At 43.5% G+C, this 20,018-nt stretch overlaps 1 protein-coding gene across 3 annotated transcripts in view; it reads right to left on the bottom strand.

Annotated features, from left to right (window-relative positions):
- SHLD1 (shieldin complex subunit 1) overlaps positions 1-20,018 on the bottom strand; it is a 95,145-nt gene that overhangs the window by 57,995 nt on the left and 17,132 nt on the right. The window contains exons 1-2 of one of the 3 annotated variants that reach the window (XM_054724451.1): positions 11,558-11,608; positions 2,049-2,230 (exon numbers count right to left, since the gene is read on the bottom strand). In XM_054724451.1, the coding sequence (XP_054580426.1) occupies positions 2,049-2,226 (178 nt within the window). In that variant the 5' untranslated portion in view covers positions 2,227-2,230; positions 11,558-11,608. Of the gene's footprint in view, positions 1-2,048; positions 2,231-2,909; positions 2,929-11,557; positions 11,609-20,018 lie in introns of those variants that run through there. The other 2 variants (XM_054724452.1, XM_054724450.1) reach the window with 2 other exon arrangements.

Consider the following 20,018-nt stretch of genomic DNA (forward strand, 5'->3'; position numbering starts at 1 on the left):
CCATTTCCATGGAGTGATGGAGACAGAAGCCAGGTTGGAGGGTTTCAGAAGGAACTGGAAAAAGCAGTTTTTCTGTAGTAAAGAAGAAAGAAACAAGACTATAACTAGAGGAAAATTTTAGATCTAGGGTGGATATTTTATTGTTGTTGTTTTTTAAGTATATTTTTATTTATTTCAGAGAGGAATAGAGAGGGAGAGATAGAAACACGAATGATGAGAGAGCTAGGGTGGATGTTTTTTAAAGATGGGAAATATGATAGCTTGTTTTCGTGATCATGAAAATGACCAGTAGAGGGATCGGATGACACAAAAGACTGCCAGAGCCACGACCTTGAGTAGGCAAGAGAAGCCAGGATCTAGTGCAGAAGTGAAGGATAAAACAGGATAGGTCTGCCATGGATACAGGAGGAAAGGAAGCTGGTGGGTGTGCAGTGTGTGTGTGGTCATTCTCTTCTGATTGCTTCTGGTTTTTTGATAAAACAAAAATCAGCCATAGGTGGTTTGGCTCAGTGGATAGAGCATCAGCCTGTGGACTGAAGGGTCCCGGGTTCGACTCCGATCAAGGGCATGTGCCCGGGTTGTGGGCTTGATCCCCAGTATGGGGCATGCAGGAGGCAGGCGATTGGTGATTCTCTCTCATCATTGATGTTTCTATCTCTCCCTCTCCCTTCCTCTCTGAAATCAATACAAAATATGTATTATTTTTAATAAAAATCAGCTCACCAGATCACCAGCTAATCAGGTATCAGAGAGGCTGAAGGAGGAGGTCACGGAGGTTTGAAAAGACAGGAGAAGATACAAAACAGTCATCTAGGAGGCGGGAGAGTGAACTTTAGGAAAACAGTGTGTGATGGATAGGCAGCACGAAGGGTCCCCTGGAAGTGGGTGCCATAAAGGTAAAGGGAGCTTGGTCAGCGTGGTAGTGGGTTGTGTGGCCCAGATGCTGTGAGGTTATGAAGAGTAGGATTTCCAAGAGTCCACCATGGGCCAGTACCACATGCCTCACACATATTCATTCTCATGATCCCTCCCCACAACAAGGTAGGTGTTATTATCTCCATTTTACAAAGGAGGAAACCAAAACAGAGGCCAAGTGACTTGCCCAAGGTTAAACCACAGGAAGAAGCAAAACCTGAATTCAAGCCAGACCGCCTGACCCAGCACTATGCCACTGATACATGCAAAATGTTTGTCTTAGCACCTGAGCACGCCTTCCCATGTTTAGACCTCTCTCCGCACTTCTAAAAGAACCTTTTATTTATTTATTTTTGCATGAAATGTCTATATTATTAACAAATACTCCAATATAAATCTTTCAACATGCTTCTCCCTTTTAGAACTGTCAACCAAATTGGAAATGATAACAGTTGCTTTATGGTTTGTTCATCCAAAAGTCAATAAAAAATAAAAAACAGAGCCCACACCGAATTCTCTGGAAGAACAGAGCCAGGCTCTGAATCCAGGTCTGTGGACCTCCAGGTCTGAACTGGACAATGAATGGCGGGGAAGACGTGAGCTTTACAACCAGGGATGGTCACTACGTCAAGGAATTATCATTAAGCTTAAATAACAGACTTTTGGGTAAACTGAGTCAGAGAAGCTTATAGAAAAGTTGTTACCTAAATTCAGAGTACCCTTCATACGAGGAATATTAAAGTCCTTATTGCTATTGTCTATAACACATAACTGGCCCACATTGCTATTTTCTGAAGTTTTAAGAGAACAAAACCAAAAAACAATCCCACTCTCCCTGTTGAACCAAGTGTTCCCCTGCCTCTGATGCATTTGGATGGAGATCAGAAAGGGACGCAGACAAAAAAAAATAAAACAGCTTCCAGGAAACAGCTTTTTGTGGTCGTCACACCAGGGAGGCTGTCCTTTGAAGTGTCTCCCTGGTTTTGTTGAGACGTTTTTCTACCTGAGCCAATGAATCATTCCACAGAGAGAGAGAGAGAAACAAACTATTGCATCCCTGTATATGTTAGGGTTTTTGTTTTTTTTGTTGTTGTCTTTTTTAGTGTTAGTTTGTTTTAAACTCTGCTCCTTACCTGGATCCACCTCAGAAGAGGAAAGAATGGAAAGGCCTTCTGCAGAACTAACAGCCTCGCTGTGGGCCTCCTGGCTGGGTTCCCGCAGCACGTAATCTCTTAGGTCACAAGCCGATGGCAGCTCCAGAGTGTTGCTCTCCTCTGACTGGCTGTCTGGAGTGGCTTGCGGAGTTGCCATAGTCCTGCCATGGGAAAAATAAAACAATCAACACAAAAAGCTTTGCAAAGAGGAGCCTCCATTCAGACAGTCGTGACTTGAAGGACTGAAGTCCCAGAACCGTAAAGGCCAAAGCACAGTAGAACCAGGATAATCTGTCTTTACTTCCTTGTCTGTCCTTTAAACCCAGTATTTGTTTACCGTCTTTTCTTCCTCATGAGAAACAAATGTTCTCATTATGAAAGAAACCATGAACAATTCCAGCTGGAAAATAGGCTGTGTGACTGATGAGGATGAAATAATTCAAGGACTATAAGAACATTTAACGAGAAGGGAAACTGTTCATGAGATGTTCAATAAAAATAGATTTTAAAACAATACGTAGGATTTGATCCAGATTCTGTAAAATAAAATGTCATGTGTGAGATGCGTGCGTGTGAAATAAATAGACCTATAGCTAGAAAAACCAAATCCTGAAGAGTGTATCCCAAATTAATTTTACTGGTAACTAATCCAGTGGTTTAATTTCCGAGTAGTGAGATTATAGGTGATCTGCACTTTCCTCTGTGGCCTACTCAAACATGCATTTAGCCAATTGTTTGACATGCCAGGCCAGGTGCCAGGCTCTGAGGATATAAAGATGAATGTGGTGGGCTTTTCCTTCAAGTTGCTCAGTTTGGGGTGATCCAAACCCAGAAACATACCATGTCAACACAATGACAAAACAGAATGGAGCCCGGAAAGGGTAGGAAGTTTACTGGAGGTGATCCACGTGCATAAAGCAGACCAGGCCATGGCCAGGGGACAGTGTGAACACCAGGAGAACCAGCTTGGGCAACCACAGTGGCATGGGGTGTCAGGAGTTTAAAGGGAGAGTCAAGGAACAGTCATGCACTGTGTAACTGGAGAGACAAACCCTGTGGTCTTAGTTGGCACCCTCTCCCCGTCCTGTGCCAAGTCTGGGAAGGACATCAAGCCCGGCTGCTATCAGCAACTTGGATATCCAAAATCTTTTATTAAATATGTTTTTATTAATTTTTAAAATAGATTTTTATTAATTTCAGAGAGAGAGAGAGAGGGAGAGAGAAATAGAAACATCAATGATGAGAATCATCAATCAGCTGCCTCCTGAACACCCCCTGCTGTTCGTGCAAGAGGAGATCAAGCCCACAACCTGGGCATGTGCCCTGACTGGGAATTGAACCTGTGACCTCTTGGTGCACGGATCGATGTTCAACCACTGAATCACCAGCCAGGGAGATATACAAACGCTTTAGCTGAGCTCTGGGGACCGTGCAAGTGGCTTATTAGGTTCAGTGTTGGGACATTTCTTGTTAAAAATGAGTTGTTCCTGCCCTGGCCAATGTGACTCAGTTGGTTGAATGTCATCCCATGCACCAAGAGGTTGCCAGTTTGATTCCTGGTCAGGGTACATGCCAGGGTTCTGGGTTAGATCCCTGGTAGGGTGAGTGGAGGAAGCAGCCGATCTATGTGTGTGTGTCTCTCTCCCTCTCTGTTCTTCTCTCTTTAAAAATTAATAAAGGCATATTTTTTAAAAAGACAGGAATTATTATTTTTAATGAGTTGTGAAAAAAATAAATAAATAAAAATGAGTTGTTCCTTACTCCTCCTGAGGTTGGGTTCTCTAATTGAGTGTGTGTGTGTGTGTGCGTGTGTGTGTGTGTGTGTGTGTGGTGGGGGAGAGGCTCCTTGCAGTATATCCACCCCCCCCCCCCCCCCCCATCTCTCTGTAAAATAACTATGGGCCTGGGGAGATCCTGGATCCTCTGCTAGTCTCTGGCTCATAAGTTGTTGTCATCAATAAATCTTATTCTAGACAGCATGCATCATGACTGCCCTGAGCCACCGTGTACTATGCAGAGGAGTTACACAGCCAGATCTGTAGATATGGCAGCTGGGAAATAGGTGGCTTTGCAGGGCCTATGCCCAGTGGCAGGCAATCTCAAAAACAACAGGAATTTATTCACCTGCAGTGGTCCTGGTGAGAGAAGAAGAGTTTGTGAACAAGGGCAGAGCACTACCAGTCAGGAGCAGGGGCAGATTAAGAACATATTTAGGAGGGAAAATGAGAGTAGAACTAAATAACTGAATGAATAAAGGAACTAAGGAGAAATAGAGAGCCAATGAGGAATGGCACCTGGATTGTATTATCAACTGAGTTAGAGAAAGTAGAAGAAAGGGGTTTGGGAGGAGGCAGTATTCCAGGTTATGTAATATTCTGCAACTATTAAAATGATAGTCAGAACTTGAAAGACTTCAAAGATGTAGGTTTGGCCGAAACCGGTTTGGCTCAGTGGGTAGAGCGTCGGCCTGCGGACTCAAGGGTCCCAGGTTCGATTCCGGTCAAGGGCATGTACCTTGGTTGCGGGCACATCCCCAGTGGGAGGTGTGCAGGAGGCAGCTAATCGATGTTTCTCTCTCATCGATGTTTCTAACTCTCTATCCCTCTCTCTTCCTCTCTGTAAAAAATCAATAAAATATATTTAAAAAAAAAAAAAAAGATGTAGGTTTGAATAAATGAAAGAAGCAATTTCAGAATAACATGGACAGTCTATAATAATAAAAGGGTAATATGCTAATTAGACTGGACATCTTCTGGACGTCATTCTGGACGTCCTTCCTGACAAATCTCCATCTATCTATCTTCCATAATAATAAAAGGGTAATATGCTAATTAGACTGGACATCTTCCGGACGTCATTCTGGACGTCCTTCCTGACAAAGCTGGGGCCGAAGGGAAGCAGCCTGGGGCCCAGGTGCCTGCTGGCAGCCGGAGGAGGGAAGCCCAGGTCCCGGGTGCCAGAGGGAAGCCAGTGCTGGCAGCCTGGGTCCTGGGTGCCGGAGGGAAGTCGCTGCCAGCAGCCCAGGTCCCAGATGATGGAAGGAAGCTGGTGCCGGCAGCTGGGGGAAGGAAGGCCTACTCTTGCACGAATTTTTGTGCAATGGGCCTCTAGTATAATAATAAGAGTAGTTGGCCTGGCCAGTGTGGCTCAGTTGGTTGGGCATCGTCCCGTGCACCTAAAGTTTGTGGGGTTCAATTCCCAGTCAGGGCAAATGCCTGGGTTGTGGGTTTGATCCCCGGTTGGGGGGGTGTGCAGGAGGCAACCAATTAATGTCTCACTCTCACATCAGTATTTCTCTCTCTCTCTCCCTCTCCCTTCCTCTCTTTTTAAAAATCAATAAAAAAATCTTAAAAAAAAAAAAGAATAGTTATCATTTATCAAGTGTTAGTTGCATGCCAGATATTGTGCTAAGCTTTATCTGCAACCGCTCTATGAAGCAGGTAACCCAATTATTACCCTAATTTACAGTCAGTCAGACCCAGACACAGAGACAAGTATAGTAACTTGCCCAAGGAAACCCATCTAGAAAGTACCAAGCTAGGATGAACTCAGCACCAAGACCTCCCCGTCTCCTCTGTCTGCACAGCCTCCATACTGTGACCTAAGCAGGCACAGACAGGAGGAGGTGGATGGAAACAAATCAACAGAGAGACCTGGCAAGACCCTTCTTGTTTGAAGACATCAAGTCACATGCTGTTGTGAACATTTGCTCTAGCCGAGAGTGAGCCAAGAGATCAGCTGATTGCTTCTGAAAGGAGTGGAGTAATTAATGTTTCCAAAGAAGCAAGAACGTCCTGTCTTTTCACACGTGCTACATTAGCCAATCAGGCCTGAAGTCTCAGCAAACACCTCTGCTGCCAGCTATCAGTGGCTCCTCCTTCTCTCCTCATGTTACCAAACACTGCTCTGGAATCTTCTGGAAGGGGTCAAATAGGTAGGTCAATGAATGCCTGCCTACAAAGGTGCCTTGAAATCAACCATCAACTGAAGGTGTCGTTATCAACGTTAAAGCAAAAGGAATCCTTCTTTAAAACAAATAGTACATTGATGTGACATCTACCTTTTCTTTTAGAATAGCTTACATTAAACGTCAAATACATTCCATACTAGGTATGTGAACAAATAAGAACCTGTGCATGTAAAGCACAAAGCAAGTAATAGGTATAGAAGAGCCGCTTCTCATTATGGTCTGAAACCACGTAGGCTGGCAAGTAAAATACAATGATTATTTTTTGCCCCAAAACTTTTTATATCTTCACCCAAGGACATGCTTAGAGAGAGGAAGGGAGAGATGCCTTTGCACATGCCCAGGCTGGGACCAAACCCACAACCCAAGTACGTGCCCTGACCGGGAATCGACCTGGAAACCCTTCAGTGCACAGGAAGATGCTCAACCAACTGAGCCACTCTGGCCAGGCTGCCCCCAAATTTTTGATATGCGGTTCAACTTCCTTCTCCAGAATTGCATATTTTCCTTTCTTAAAAGAGCTTGAATTACAAGGGGCCAGCCTGGGCCTTAGATGCCACTCTTTGGATCTGTCCATAGCCTTCAGAGACAATAATCCCCTCTCTCACTTCTGTTCCACTGGACTGTCACTTAGACTTTTCAACATGCCTAAATTGCTCCCTCCCGTTTTCAACAAAACCTGGTGTATAAGGGAATGACCTTATTCTTTAGAAATGCCTCTTCAATATATATTGGTAGGGGGACATGATGTCTACAACATACTCTCAAATGGTTCTAAAAATGTGTATATGCACACGCGCGCGCGCGCACACACACACGTAAAGAAGAGGAGAGAACCTGGGGTTAACCCTCAAGAAAGTTCAATTGGAGACAAAGGTTGAGCTGCAAAACTTATTTATTTATTTTAAAAAATATCTTTATTGATTTCAGAGAAGAAGGGAGAGGGGAAGAGATAGAAACATCAATGATGAGAGAGAATACTTGATCGGCTGCCTCCTGCATGCCCCAGTAGGGGGATCAAGCCCACAACCCAGGCACGTGCCCCGACTGGGAATCAAACTGTGACCTCCTGGTTCATAGGTTGATACTCAACCACTAAGCAACACTGGCCAGGTGGAACTCACATATTTATATACATTAGCAAGAAATAGTTAAATTGAAATTAAAAGAACACAATTCCATTTACAATAGCATCAAAAAATAAAATATTTAGGAAATATTTAATAAAAATGTGTAAGGCATATACACTGAAAACTACAAAATAAATGTTGAAAGAGACTGGAGAGCTAAATGAATGGAAAGACATCGTATGTTCATGGAAGACCTGACATTTTATTGCCCAAATTGATCTATAGATCAAGGCAATTCTTATCAAAATCTCAGTTGCCTTTCTTTTTGGTTGACATTTGACAAAATTCTTTCAAAAATTCATATGGAAATGCAATACCCAGAATGGCCAAAACAATTATGAAAAAGAACAAAGTTAGAAGACTCATATTTTCCAATTTCAAAACTTACTGAAAAGTTACAATAATCAAAACTGTATAGTATTGGCAAAAGATTGAACATATAGATCAACGAAATAGAAGTGAGAGTCCAGTTGTAAAATCTTACATTTATGGTCAATTGATTTTTTTTTTTTAAATTGAAGTATAGGTGATATACAATATTATATTAGTTTCAGGTATACAACATAGTGATTCAATATTTATATACCTTATGAAATTATCACCACAATAAGTCTTATAACCATCCATTACCATAGGAAGTAATTACAATATTATTGACTATATTCCCTATGCTTTACATTATATCCTGGTGACTTATTTATTTTATAATTGAAAGTTTGTATCTATTAATGCGCTTCACCTATTTTTCCAATCCTCCCACCCCCCCCCCCCCCCACCTTTGGCAGTCATCAGTTTGTTCTCTGTATCTATGAGTCTATTTCTGTCTTGTTTTTTTTTTTAGATTCCACATATAAGTGAAATGATATGGTATTTTTTTTCTGACTTATTTCATTTAGTATAATACCCTCTAGATTCATCCATGTTGTCACAAATGGCAAGATTTCATTCTTTTTAAAATATATTTAAAATTATTTTCATTCTTTTTAAAATATATTTTTATTGTTTCAGAGAGGAAGGGAGAGGGAGAGAGAGATAGAAATATCATTGATGAGAATCATTGATCTACTGCCTCCTGCAATCCCTACACTGGGGATTGAGCCCAAAACCCAGGCATGTGCCCTGACCAGGAATCAAAACGTGACCTCCTCCAGAGATGGAAGACGCTGATGATGCCTTGCCATACTAGCAGTCAGCAGATATGCGTCACTGCAGATTGCCCAGGACCAAACCAGAGAGGGCCGGACCTGCATTACCACCATTTGTCCACCACCCAGAACTGAAATATCATTGCTGTTATGAACACATAAACAACTGTTGGACATAGAAACCGGGACTCAAAAGAACTGTTGGCCCAGAAAGAAACTCACTATAGACTGATTCATTTGCCTCTCAGCATAACTATTATTGCTTGTCTCATTTTCGGTTCCTATAAGTGTATTCCTAGTATCACATGAGCTCACTCATCTAGGGGAAAAGATGAACAACATAGACTGAAAAACAAGAACAGCATTGATCAGACTGTCAGACCTCAGAGGGAAGGTAGGGGAGGGTGGGGACAAGGGAGATAGATCAACCAAAGGACTTGTGTGCTTGCATATGAGCCTAACCAGTGATCATGGACAACAGGGGGAGGGGAGCATGCGTGTGGGGGGGTTTGGGAAGGGAATGGGGGGAGGGGGTTGATGACAAATATGTGATACCTTAATCAATAAAGTAATTTAAAAAAAAAAAAAACAAAAACGTGACCTCCTAGTTCATAGGTCAACACTCAACCACTAAGCCATGCTGGCTGGGCCAAGACTTCATTCTTTTTATGGCTGAGTAATAGTCCATTCTATATACACTAGAGGCCTGGTGCATGAAATTTGTGCACTTAGTGCGGGGTCCCTCAGCCTGGCCTGCACTCTCTCACAGTCTGGGAGCCTCAAGGAATGTCCAACTGACGACTTAGGACCACAGCAGGCCTAACCTGGAAGTTGGACATCCTTGGCATTGCTGCAGAGGCGGGAGAGGCTCCCACCACTGCCACTCAGGGCTTCTGGCTGAGCGGCGCTCCCCCTGTGGGAGTGAACTGACCACCAGGAGGCAGCTCCTGTGTTGAGTGTTTGCCCCCTGGTGGTCAGTTCATGTCATAGCAACCAGTTGTTCTACTGTTCGGTTGATTTGCATATTAGCCTTTTATTATATAGGATACCACGTTCTTTATCTATTTATCTATCGATGAACACAGGTTGCTTTTGTATCTTGACAATCTATACTAATAAAAGGGTAATATGCAAATTGGTCAGGACACCCTCACAATAACAATCGAACAGCAGGCTTCATGGGGCAACAATGTTGGCAGGGGGACGGGGGGGGGGGGGGGAGAGTTAGTGAGGGATGACCAAACGACTGAACAAGCAGGCTGTGTGGGGTGACCAGGCCAGCAGGGGGGACAGTTGGGAGCAACCAGGCCAGCAGGGGGGGCAGTGAGGGGCAACCAGGCTGGTGTGGGAGGGGGGCAGTTAGGGGCAACCAGGCCAGCAGAGGGGGGCAGTGAGGGGTGACCAGGCTGGCAGGGGGGGGCAGTTAGGGTCTACCAGGCCAGTGGGTGGGGGGCAGTTGGGGGCAACCGGGCTGGCAGTTAGGGGGCAATCAGGCCAGCAGGCAGAGGCAGTTAGGAGTGATTAGGCCAGCGGGGGGTGGGGGGAGGGGGGCAGTTAGGGGTGATCAGGCAGGCAGGCAGGTGAGCAGTTAGGAGCCAGCAGTCTTGGATTGTGAGAGGGATGTCCAACTGCCAGTTTAGGCCTGATCCCTGGTATCGGGCCTAAACCGGCAGTCAAGCATCCCCGGAGGGGTCCTGGATTGGAGAAGGTGCAGGCTGGGCTGAGGGAACTCCCCTCCACCCCCTATGCACGAATTTTGTGCACCGAGCCTCTAGTTGTAAATAATGCTTCAATAAGCATAAGGTATATCTTTTTTACTTAGTGTTTTTGTTTTCTTTGGATAAATACCCAGAAGTGGAATTGCTGAATTGTTCATTTTTTATTGTTGTTTTGTTTTGTTTTTTTTGTTAATCCTCACCCAAGGATATTTTTCCATTGATCTTTTAGAGTGGAAGAGAGGGAAAGACAGAGAGAAACATTGAAGAGAGAAACACATTGATTGGTTGCCTCCTGCATGAGCTCTGACCAGGGCCTGGGCCCGAGGAGGAGCCTACAACTATGTGCCCTTGACAGGAATCAAATCTGGGACCCTTTGGTCCACAGGCCAACATTCTATCCACTGAGCCATACCAGCTAGGGCTGAATCGTTCATTTTTTGAGGAACCTCCATACTGTTTTCCATAGTGGCTACACCACTTTACATTCCCACCAACAGTGCATGCGAGTTCCCTTTTCTCCACATCCTCACCAACACTTGGTATTTATTGTCTTTTTGGTAATAGCTATTCTAACAGGTATGAGTTGATATCTGATTGTGTTTTGATTTGCGTTTCCCTGATGATTAGTGATGTTGGGCATCTTTTCATGTGTCTGTAGCCATCTGTATGTCTTCTATAGAAATATGTCTATTCCTCAACTGATTTTCCACAGGGTGTCAAGACAGTTCTACAGGGAAAAGACTGCCTTTCAACACTGAGATAACTGGATAGTCACATAAAAATAAAAAGGTAAAATGGTGCAGGCACTTTGGAAAACAGTTTGGCAGTGTCTCAAAGGATAAATAGTTACACTTTGTCCAGGCAATTCCACTTGTAGGTACATGCTCAAGAAATAGAAACGTGTTCACACAAACCTTCACAAATATTCATTGCAGCTTTATTCATAATAGACGGAAAGTGAAAATCCAAATGTCCATCAACTAATGAATGGATAAGTAAAATTTGGTATATTCATACTTGGAATATTTTTCAGCAATAAAGGAATGAGGTTCTGGCACATGCTACAAGGACAAATTTTGAAAACATTAATTTTAAAAAGCTAGTGTTAAAAAAAAAAAAAAGACAACAGCTCAAATAAACTCGTAAGACTTTTCTAGAGTCTCATGTCACCAAACCTTTAAAAACGTGAATTTTATTTTATGTGAATTATAGCTCAACAAAGCTGGGTTTTTATGGGTTTTGTTTTTTAAAGAAGAAAAACCTAAGCTCATGCAGACACACTGCCTGCAGACTCCGGGGATCCCCAAAGCTAAGGCTGCGGAAGCTGCAGAGGCTGCACACTGGGGTGGAGGAGGGGGTGCATGGGCAGGAAATTGGAAGTGTGCCAGGAGAAGCGGCCATAACTTCCCAATCGTGAGATAACGATCTAAAGCATTGTGAGCACCCCCTCCCCTCTCTACCCCCAGTCCCACGGCACTCCTGAATTAACCCAGACAACCCGCCCAAAATATTCGTCAATTACACTCACCATCAGGCAGCAGCGGCAAGCTGGAATCCGGAAGCGGAAGAGCCATGTTTGTTAAGGGAAAAGTGAGTTTAAAAGGAAGTCGCTGGAGCCATCTTTGCTGAGGGCAAGCAAGGGCAATGGAAGAAAGCTGCGGCCATCTTGGCTAAGGGCATTCGCCCAAGCTTTGCAGGGGCACATGGCTAGAGGTTTATTAATAAAATGCACTTGGTGGACACTAAAGAGAACAGAAAAACTATTTAAAAAATTTTAAAATGTGAATGTCTGCAATGAAAAACTAAAGTAGAGAGAAATCAACAAAGAATGAAAATAGTTTACCATGTTTTGTTTTGTTTTTAATCCTCACCCAAGCATGGCGGGGATTGGATTACAGAACAATTAACAAGATTATGTGTTCTCTCAAGGGTGGTTACCCTTCAGATGGATCTGAAAGAGGCATGTCAAAGGTGTGTTAACTTAGATGCACACGGCTTCCTTAAACTGAAGACAATCCTTTTATAGGCTTGAGAATGACTACCCACCCTGACTTGCCCAGTTAGGAATTTATGATCAGATAATCTTGTGAGGTTACTTTTGGTTAGATTAATTATATTTTCATACAGAGTATTTATAATGAACATAAACTTGGACCTTAGTATCTGAAATCAACACTTGCACAATGGTAGGCAAATGGTGAAGACCTTAAAAAAACAGTTGGATGGACATCCCTCAATACTAGGGAAAAACATCCATTTTCTGTATCTCCAGCTTATTTACATGATATGATGAATACCTGACTTGTCACCAAGAACCACTCTGGATTGTCTGTACTCAATGTTGGATCAACAAACGGCTTGAATACGGAGTTAGGAGAGTGCGCTTTAATCCCAGTTCTCTTACTAATCAATTTTATGACAGTAGCCTTTTAACCTCTGTGAGCCTTATTTTTTTCATCTGTAAAAAGGGAACAATAAATGCCTTCCAGGACTACTTAAAAAACCCTGCTTGATGGAATAAGTGATGGATTGGTGGCCAGCAATTATAAAATCACTTCTCTCACAAATTTATGATGTGAATGTTAGGTTTAATGAAAGTATTCCATGTCAGCAGCAAACAAATGCAACTTGAAGACTCTAGCTACAGACACTGATAATGCTTCTGAATACTAAAAAAATAATTTGATTATTACCCATTTACTGGAATGTGATGCTGCGAATCTTCTGGAAACTACTACAAAGCTTAGAAATCAGCAGGTACAATATGGTAATGAAGAGTTTTATATGCTTACTGGAGGCCCAGTGCACGAATTCATGCATGGATGGAGTCCCTCTGGGTGGCCTGCAGGAATCGGGCCAAATCCCATAGTCTAAGGCTGCCTGCAGCTCCTACCTGCCGCTTCCGCTCATCCTGACCCCACTGAGCCTGCCATGGGCTGGCGCCCAATCAGTCCTGATCAGAGAGGCTCGTGTTCCACAGCAGTGCTTGCCAGCCATGAGCCCAGCATCTGGCACCCTCCCAAGGGAAGTGGCCTGTGGGATGGGGCTGAAACCAGCTCTCCAACATCCCCTGAGAGGTCCTGGATTGCGAGAGGGCACAGGTCAGGCTGAGGGACCCCACACATGCACGATCTGGCCGGGGAGGGACTGAAGGAGGGCTCCAGAGCATGTCTGGCCCACCTCGCTTAGTTCTGATCAGCCAGACCCCAGCAGTAAGCTAACCTACCAGTCGGAGCATCTGCCCCCTGGTGATCAATGCACATCATAGCGACTGGTTGACCAGTTGACTCTCTGCCCCCTGGTGGTCAGTGCAAGTCATAGCGAGCAGTTGAGCAGCCTTAGCATATCATTAGCATATTACGCTTTGATTGGTTGTTCAGTTGTTCTGCCATTCAGTCTATTTGCATATTACCCTTTTATTATATAGGATATTCTACTGCTTCTAATAATTATTAAAACAACAATAATCATTTTGTATTTGAGGGTCATTATCTTTTATAGTTTCTGTGGGTCAGTTATTGGGCACTGGCTTGGCTAGATGGATGGTTCTGGCTCAGTGTCTTTCAGGAGGAGACAGGCTAATATTGGCTGAGGCAGAAATCCTCTGGCGACTTGGGTGGGAGTTGGAGACTACTTTCAAAGTGACGCACGCATGGCTAGCACATGTGTGTTTGCTGTGGGTGGGAGGCCTCAGTTCCTCTCCATATTGGCCTCTCCACAGGGCTACATGCGTGTCCTTATAGCAGGTGCCTGGATTCCTCAGAGCTGGCGTGGCAACTTTATTTCTGTAAAAGACCAGATAGTAAATTTATAAAGCTTTGTGGGTCACATCCAGTCTTTGTCACTTCTTCTTCTTTTAAAAAACATATTTTAAAAAAAATAAAAATCAATCTTGTCTTGCAGGTCATACAAAAACAGTCTGCGGGATGGATTTTGCCCATGAGCCCTAATTTGCCAGACCCTGCCCTAGAGTAAGCAAGCCAAGAGACCAAGATGGAAACTGCCATTCTTTTTTTCACATTATAAGAGAAAGTCTATTTAGAAAGTTACAGAGGTAGTAGAAGTGAGCCAGATGGATTGCTTAGGCTCAGGAAACAAGTTACAGAAGCAAAAGAAGGGCCGTTCGAGCTTAGGAGAGGTAATGTGCCTGGGAGGAAGAGAAGGGGGAGGGGAAAGGCAGGGTTGTGCTCCCACGAGGGAGAGCATCTAAACTACCATTCTTTAAAGATCTATCCTGGGAAGTCACACACTGTCCTTTCCACTGTATTCTATTGGCTATTGTGGGAGAGGACTGCAAAAGAGTTTGAACACTATGTCAAAGGCAAGGGTCATCCTAGCCCTCCTGGAGGCTTTAAATATAATAGCAGTGTCAGAGGGGCATCCCAATTGATTAACATGGTAAACCACACAGATAATTATCTTTGCCATAAAATATAAAATATTCTGCTCCTAATTGCTTGGTATTCTTCTAATTATTTCCCTGAAAAGGTACAGAAAATAGTAAAAAATATAAATAACTAGATTATGAGCAAAAACTACCCATTTTATCTTTAAAACCCCACAACTAATGAAAGTATTTTGAAATAGTAGGCATTAAATAAATATTTGTTGAATTTAAATATATATGCATATATATTGGTGTCTATAGGCTTCAAAATAGCCCTTTTAAAAATTGGTCCATCCAATGAGTTGGCATTCTGTAAATAAAATACTAAAGATTAATTAATTATCTATTTCTCAGCCAATTGTACTGACTTTATATAGACACAGTATTTTTTTTCTGAGAAGAATAATGTAGGGAAAAGCATGAGTAATAAGATATTCATAGAAATACCTTACTGTCAAAAATGTAACAATCACACTCTCTGGGGGAGGGGAGAAGGGATGGGACCCCTCACCCCTGAGTGTTACAGCCCCCTCTGAGTGTTACAGCCATATTGGCCTCTCACCACCACCTCCCCTCTCCCCAGCAGCACTCGCTGAATCCCTGGGCCAAAGGAGCCAAATAAAAAACTATATTTTTTTAAATGTAACAATCACATTTTTTTCTTTTAAATATTCACTTGTCTTTTTGACAAATACTTTTGTGTGATGTTCTCAGAGAGAGAGTCTCAAGTATGTGTAGGACTTCATGGAACTTGACAAGAACTACTGGCTTCAACTTGGCTTTATCAGTAATTTTTGAGTCTCCAAATTATTTTTTCTGTTATTATCTTTGACAGTGACCTTCTGAAATAAGGAAATAAGGTAAAACCATCTGCTTACACTCCATGCTGGTTAGACCACAGGAGCACCAAATTATTGACCTTCTTTCCGGGCTCCCCCCCCCCCACCACCCAACACACACACCATGACCTACAGGAAGCCCGTGGGGTGCAAGGAAGAGACCTGTGCAAGTTGTGGGATGTCCTCATGCCTGCATTTGTCATCATTAGCTGAGGGTAGCATTCCCCACAACACCTAAAAGGGTTTCAGTCATTTGAATTCCTCCACTAAAAAGCAAAACACACTCACACTAATGAATCACAACATTAATGTATGTTCCAAAAGTTCTCTTGAGCTGTGCAAGTCTTTGTTTTCTGATCCTGGGAAGTGTATTTCTAAATGCTGGCAACTGGGAAGGTCTTTCTAAGCATTATACGAACCCCAATAGTTTAAAGAAAAGAGTGAGGCCTTGACTACATAGAACTGTGAAAGTTGCCCTGATCACATACTGGAGCCACATACAAATCAGGCAAGAAGCTAATATCCATATTATGTAAAGAGGTGGCTCCAGGAGACCTGCTCTGAATGGATATCCAGGATCAGTTGTTAGAGGAGATAAGCAAAGTTCTAAGATAGTTTCATGAATAAGCATAGAAAAATTGGGTCAACATACAGTGGCTGTCTCTCAGAGGTAGAATTAGGAGGGGCTGGATGAAGAGTAGATATTATCATTTTTTACTTTATAAACCTCTATATTATGTGGATCTTTTACATTTATTTTTACAACTAACATATATTACTTTTGTAATTCAAAACAATTATAATATGCTAATGATAGCTAAGTTTGGTAGAGTGCTCTATACTGTCCTAAGGGCATTAAAGACCTGGATTTCCTCATTTAATCTTTATAACAATGCTGTGAGTAAGGTACTATTATTATGCCCATTTTACAGATGAGGAAACAGAGGCACCGAGGATGTAGGTAACTTGTGACAGAGCTCATAAGTGGCTGATGAAACACACATTAAAATATATAAACTGCAAAATATGCTATTTTTTAATTTTTATTTTATTTTTCTTTTAGTTTTTGAGCAGGGGGGGATAGTTTCCTAGGAGCCCTCAGGCTGCCGTGTGCAGGCCCCAACCGGTGTCCCACCCATCAAATGTGAATTACAGGGGCACCTCACAACCAACTCAGATGTTAGGTGGAACAGGACGGGGCCATGAGCAGTTGAGGGCTGAGACAGCTGTGCCCACTGAGCTGACTGAGAAGAGGAAGTGAAGGGAGAGGGTTTCAACCCTCTATTGTTCTTGGCCACTTTCTTTGGAGGTGACCTTGGGACCGGTGTCCCATAGGTACTGAAGGCCGTAGACAAAGCGTGTAGAAAAAGAAAATAGCAGAAAGCACAAAGAACCCCACAATTAGTGTAATGGGAAGAGAAGGAATGATAGCAGTTGGCAGTCAGAGGAATGGAAAGAGGGCCAAGCTGGAGAGGGTGGTGGCCCAAGGGGAGGAGAGGGTGTGGCCTGCAGCCTGGGTTCTCCAAGAAAGCCACTGAAGACTTTGGAGAATGGACACAGAGGCCAGATTTCAGAGCCAAATGGGTAGAGGGGACCTGCAGTGGGGAGGGGTTTGGGGGTGTAAGGTGGGTGAGGAGTTGGCAGTGCCTGAGAGGGTTAGGGGAGAGGCAGAGGGAGGGTTGATTCCAAAGACCCTCCCATGTACCCACTGGATCTTCATGCCACAACCATGGCTAGACACGCCCATGAGAGAAGCATGGGGCAGAGGGGTGTGGGGCAGGGAAGCAGCCCCACCCTTTGAGCATAGTCCCCAGGAGTGAAGCCATCCCAAACCATTTTTAAGATGATGTGTTGACGTGACAGCTGTTGTCGCTGTAATAAACAGATGCTGCAGGGAGCGGTGGGAAAGCAAGGCTCAGGACTTGGAGGAGGAGATGGTCAGAGGTGGCTCTGCAGCCAGGGCCCTGGCCCTCCTTGCTCTTGGGCCCCTCCCCTGCTCTTGCAAAATATGCTATTACCCTAAAAGGAATCAAAGTTACTATTCCTCAGTCAGGATAGTAAGAAGCTAGGGAAATTCCTTGAAAATTGAAATAAGGGAAACGGAGACAACATTAAACAAAGCCAAACAATTTGAGCAATTTATAGCCAGCTAATTTATCTTTCCTAAACAAGGACACTTAGGAACAAATGAATTACACATTCCATACCATCCATCCCAGGACAGCCCAGGATGTTCTTTAAAAATGAAATTAATCAGCCTCGCTGGAGTGGCTCAGTGGTGTTGACCTATGAACCAGGAAGTCATGGTTTGATTCTGGGTCAGGGCACATGCCCGGGCGTGGGTTCGATCCCTAGTAAGGGGTGTGCAGGAGGCAGCTGATCAATGATTCTCTGTCATCATTGATGTTTCTATCTCTTTCTCCCTCTCCCTACCTCTCTAAAATCAATAACAATATATATATTTTTTTTAAAAAAAAGAAAGAAAAAAACTAACCAGCCCTGGCTGGTGTGGCTCAGTTGGTTGAGTATCACCCCATGCACTGAAAGATGGCTGGCTGGATTCCCAGTCAGGGCACATTCTTGGGGTGCACGTGTGTGTGTGTGTGTGGGGGGGTGGTGGGGATATATTAATGTTTCTCTCTCTCCCTTCTTCTTTCTTTAAAAATCAATAAAAACATATTTAAAATAAATAAATAAAATAAAAATGAAACTAACCATTGAAACACCCTGATTGCTCCTGTTTCTAAAAACAAAAAAAACAACAACAACAACAAAAAAACTAACCAGAAAAGAATCCTGACCCCTCTTTATGCACGTTTAGCTTAATCAACACATTGAAGGACACACCTGGAAAACTAATGAAGATTCTGTTAAGACCCTCCCCTGAGACCTCCCCTAGGATTTCCACCAGCTAATGAAAGATAAAGAGCCTCAAGACAAAGGACGCAGGGGCTCTCTTTCTAGAGCACACCCACGTCTTTCTCCTTTAGGCGTGTATCTCTGCTCTCTTTCTCCTAAACTCTAAGGGTCCACACAAGACTTGCAACCAGGGGAGCAGTGGGCAGTAGCTGCTCAGCCTGGGTTAACTGCCTGAACCTGTCTCCCAGGGCCCTTTTTCTCTGACTTTGAAGTGAGCTCGCAGCAGTCCCGTGTTGGCACACTTCTGTCACTGTGATTTTACTTCTCAGTGAGTTCATGCAGCCCACGTGGCCCACTTCTTTCCTATAAAGTTTTTTTAAAGCTAAAGCAGCCCCACCTAGGCTGTCTCCTGTTGATTTTTCTATTCTAAGCCCTTCCCTCATTTCACCATCCCCAGCTGTAGTAAACGTACTCTCAAAATCACCTGGACTTGTATTGAAATCTTTCCTGCACAGAGTCAGGAACCCACACACTGCTGCTGGGCCCAAGGCAGACCCACTCCAGGCCTGGGTGCCATCTGGTTACAATCTTAGCATTAGAAAATAATTTGAAGGTAACTTTTAATTTTTAAAAATTGAAAATAAGTTTTAATTTTAAAACGTCGAAGTCATAAATTATTTTTTTAATTGTATTAAAATAGAACAGACACAGCCCCGTACTGGATATCTACGACCCAAATCTCTGTGTTTTAGAAGCATCCCTCCTGTGTGCTATAAAAACTCCACGTCAAAGTGCCTCGTTGCTAAAGTGGCTTGTGTAAAGGCCTAGAGAGGGAAAAATTATTAACAAAGGCATACATGAAGAGCAATGTGTAACTACAAAGCTCCAATGCGCCAAACCGATTGATGTAAAAAATGAAAGTGTGAAGACATGCCTTTCATTGGGCTTATTATTTTACGTTTGGCTCCCTCCTTTGTTGTGGATGGCCTGACAGACTCATTAGGAAGGGAGTGCTCACTGCTTGTCTGCGGTGACACTCCAGGAGTCAGCAGCCTCACATTTCCTGCTGTTCTTGTTTTATAAAAAGGAGGCAATAAAACTCATCTCCCCCAAGCACCTGAGCGTGTGTGAACATACTTGGCCTTTGCTATCACAGTGACCATCATAGCTCACTCCCTGTTCTCCGAGAGAAGCAATTGCCTACTGTCCACTGATAAAGACAAGTTATAAGGACCCATTATCAGTAAGTCCTTGGAGCTGACTGAAATCCATCAGAAATCCAAGGACAACAATGAGCCAGATGTTTCTGAAGGTCCAAAGGGCAGAGTCAACCTCTCAGGACAGTGAAGTGGGAGGCTACCTATTAGGTCATTTGAATAACAGAAGGTAGAACATCCTGCCTCATGGGATCTTTGTCAAGCTTAGTACTTGAAGTTCCACCATTAGAAATGCACTCCTTATTAGAGTCTTCCTTCAGAATGAAAATACCTTCACATCAGCTTTCCATATGGGCAGTGAATTCAAAGTTGGGTCGTTGGGAATAATGCCTAGAAGCACCTGCCTGCACACCCCCGTCCACCTTGAGTCAGGGGGTGTGAATGGATTGCCCAGGAGAGACACAGACCATCCTAGGACTCTGAGGGCTCTAGAACTTCCTGGTTCATCTGTTCCACATAAACAGAACCAGGCTGACAACCTACTTTCCAATTGCAAGGAAACCTCAAGCTTTGGCTGGGTTCCCTCTTGTGGATGAAAATGGGGTTCTATGGAAAGGTTACTGATAATAAATTCCTAACTGGGCAGGTCATGGTGGATAATCCCTCTCCAGGCATACAATTTATTTAGTAAAAGGCTTATCTTTGCCTTAAGCAAGTCTTGTCCACCATTTTTGTGCATCAGGATTA

Source organism: Eptesicus fuscus, chromosome 12, assembly GCF_027574615.1.
Source record: "Eptesicus fuscus isolate TK198812 chromosome 12, DD_ASM_mEF_20220401, whole genome shotgun sequence".
Taxonomy (NCBI): Eukaryota; Metazoa; Chordata; class Mammalia; order Chiroptera; family Vespertilionidae; genus Eptesicus; species Eptesicus fuscus.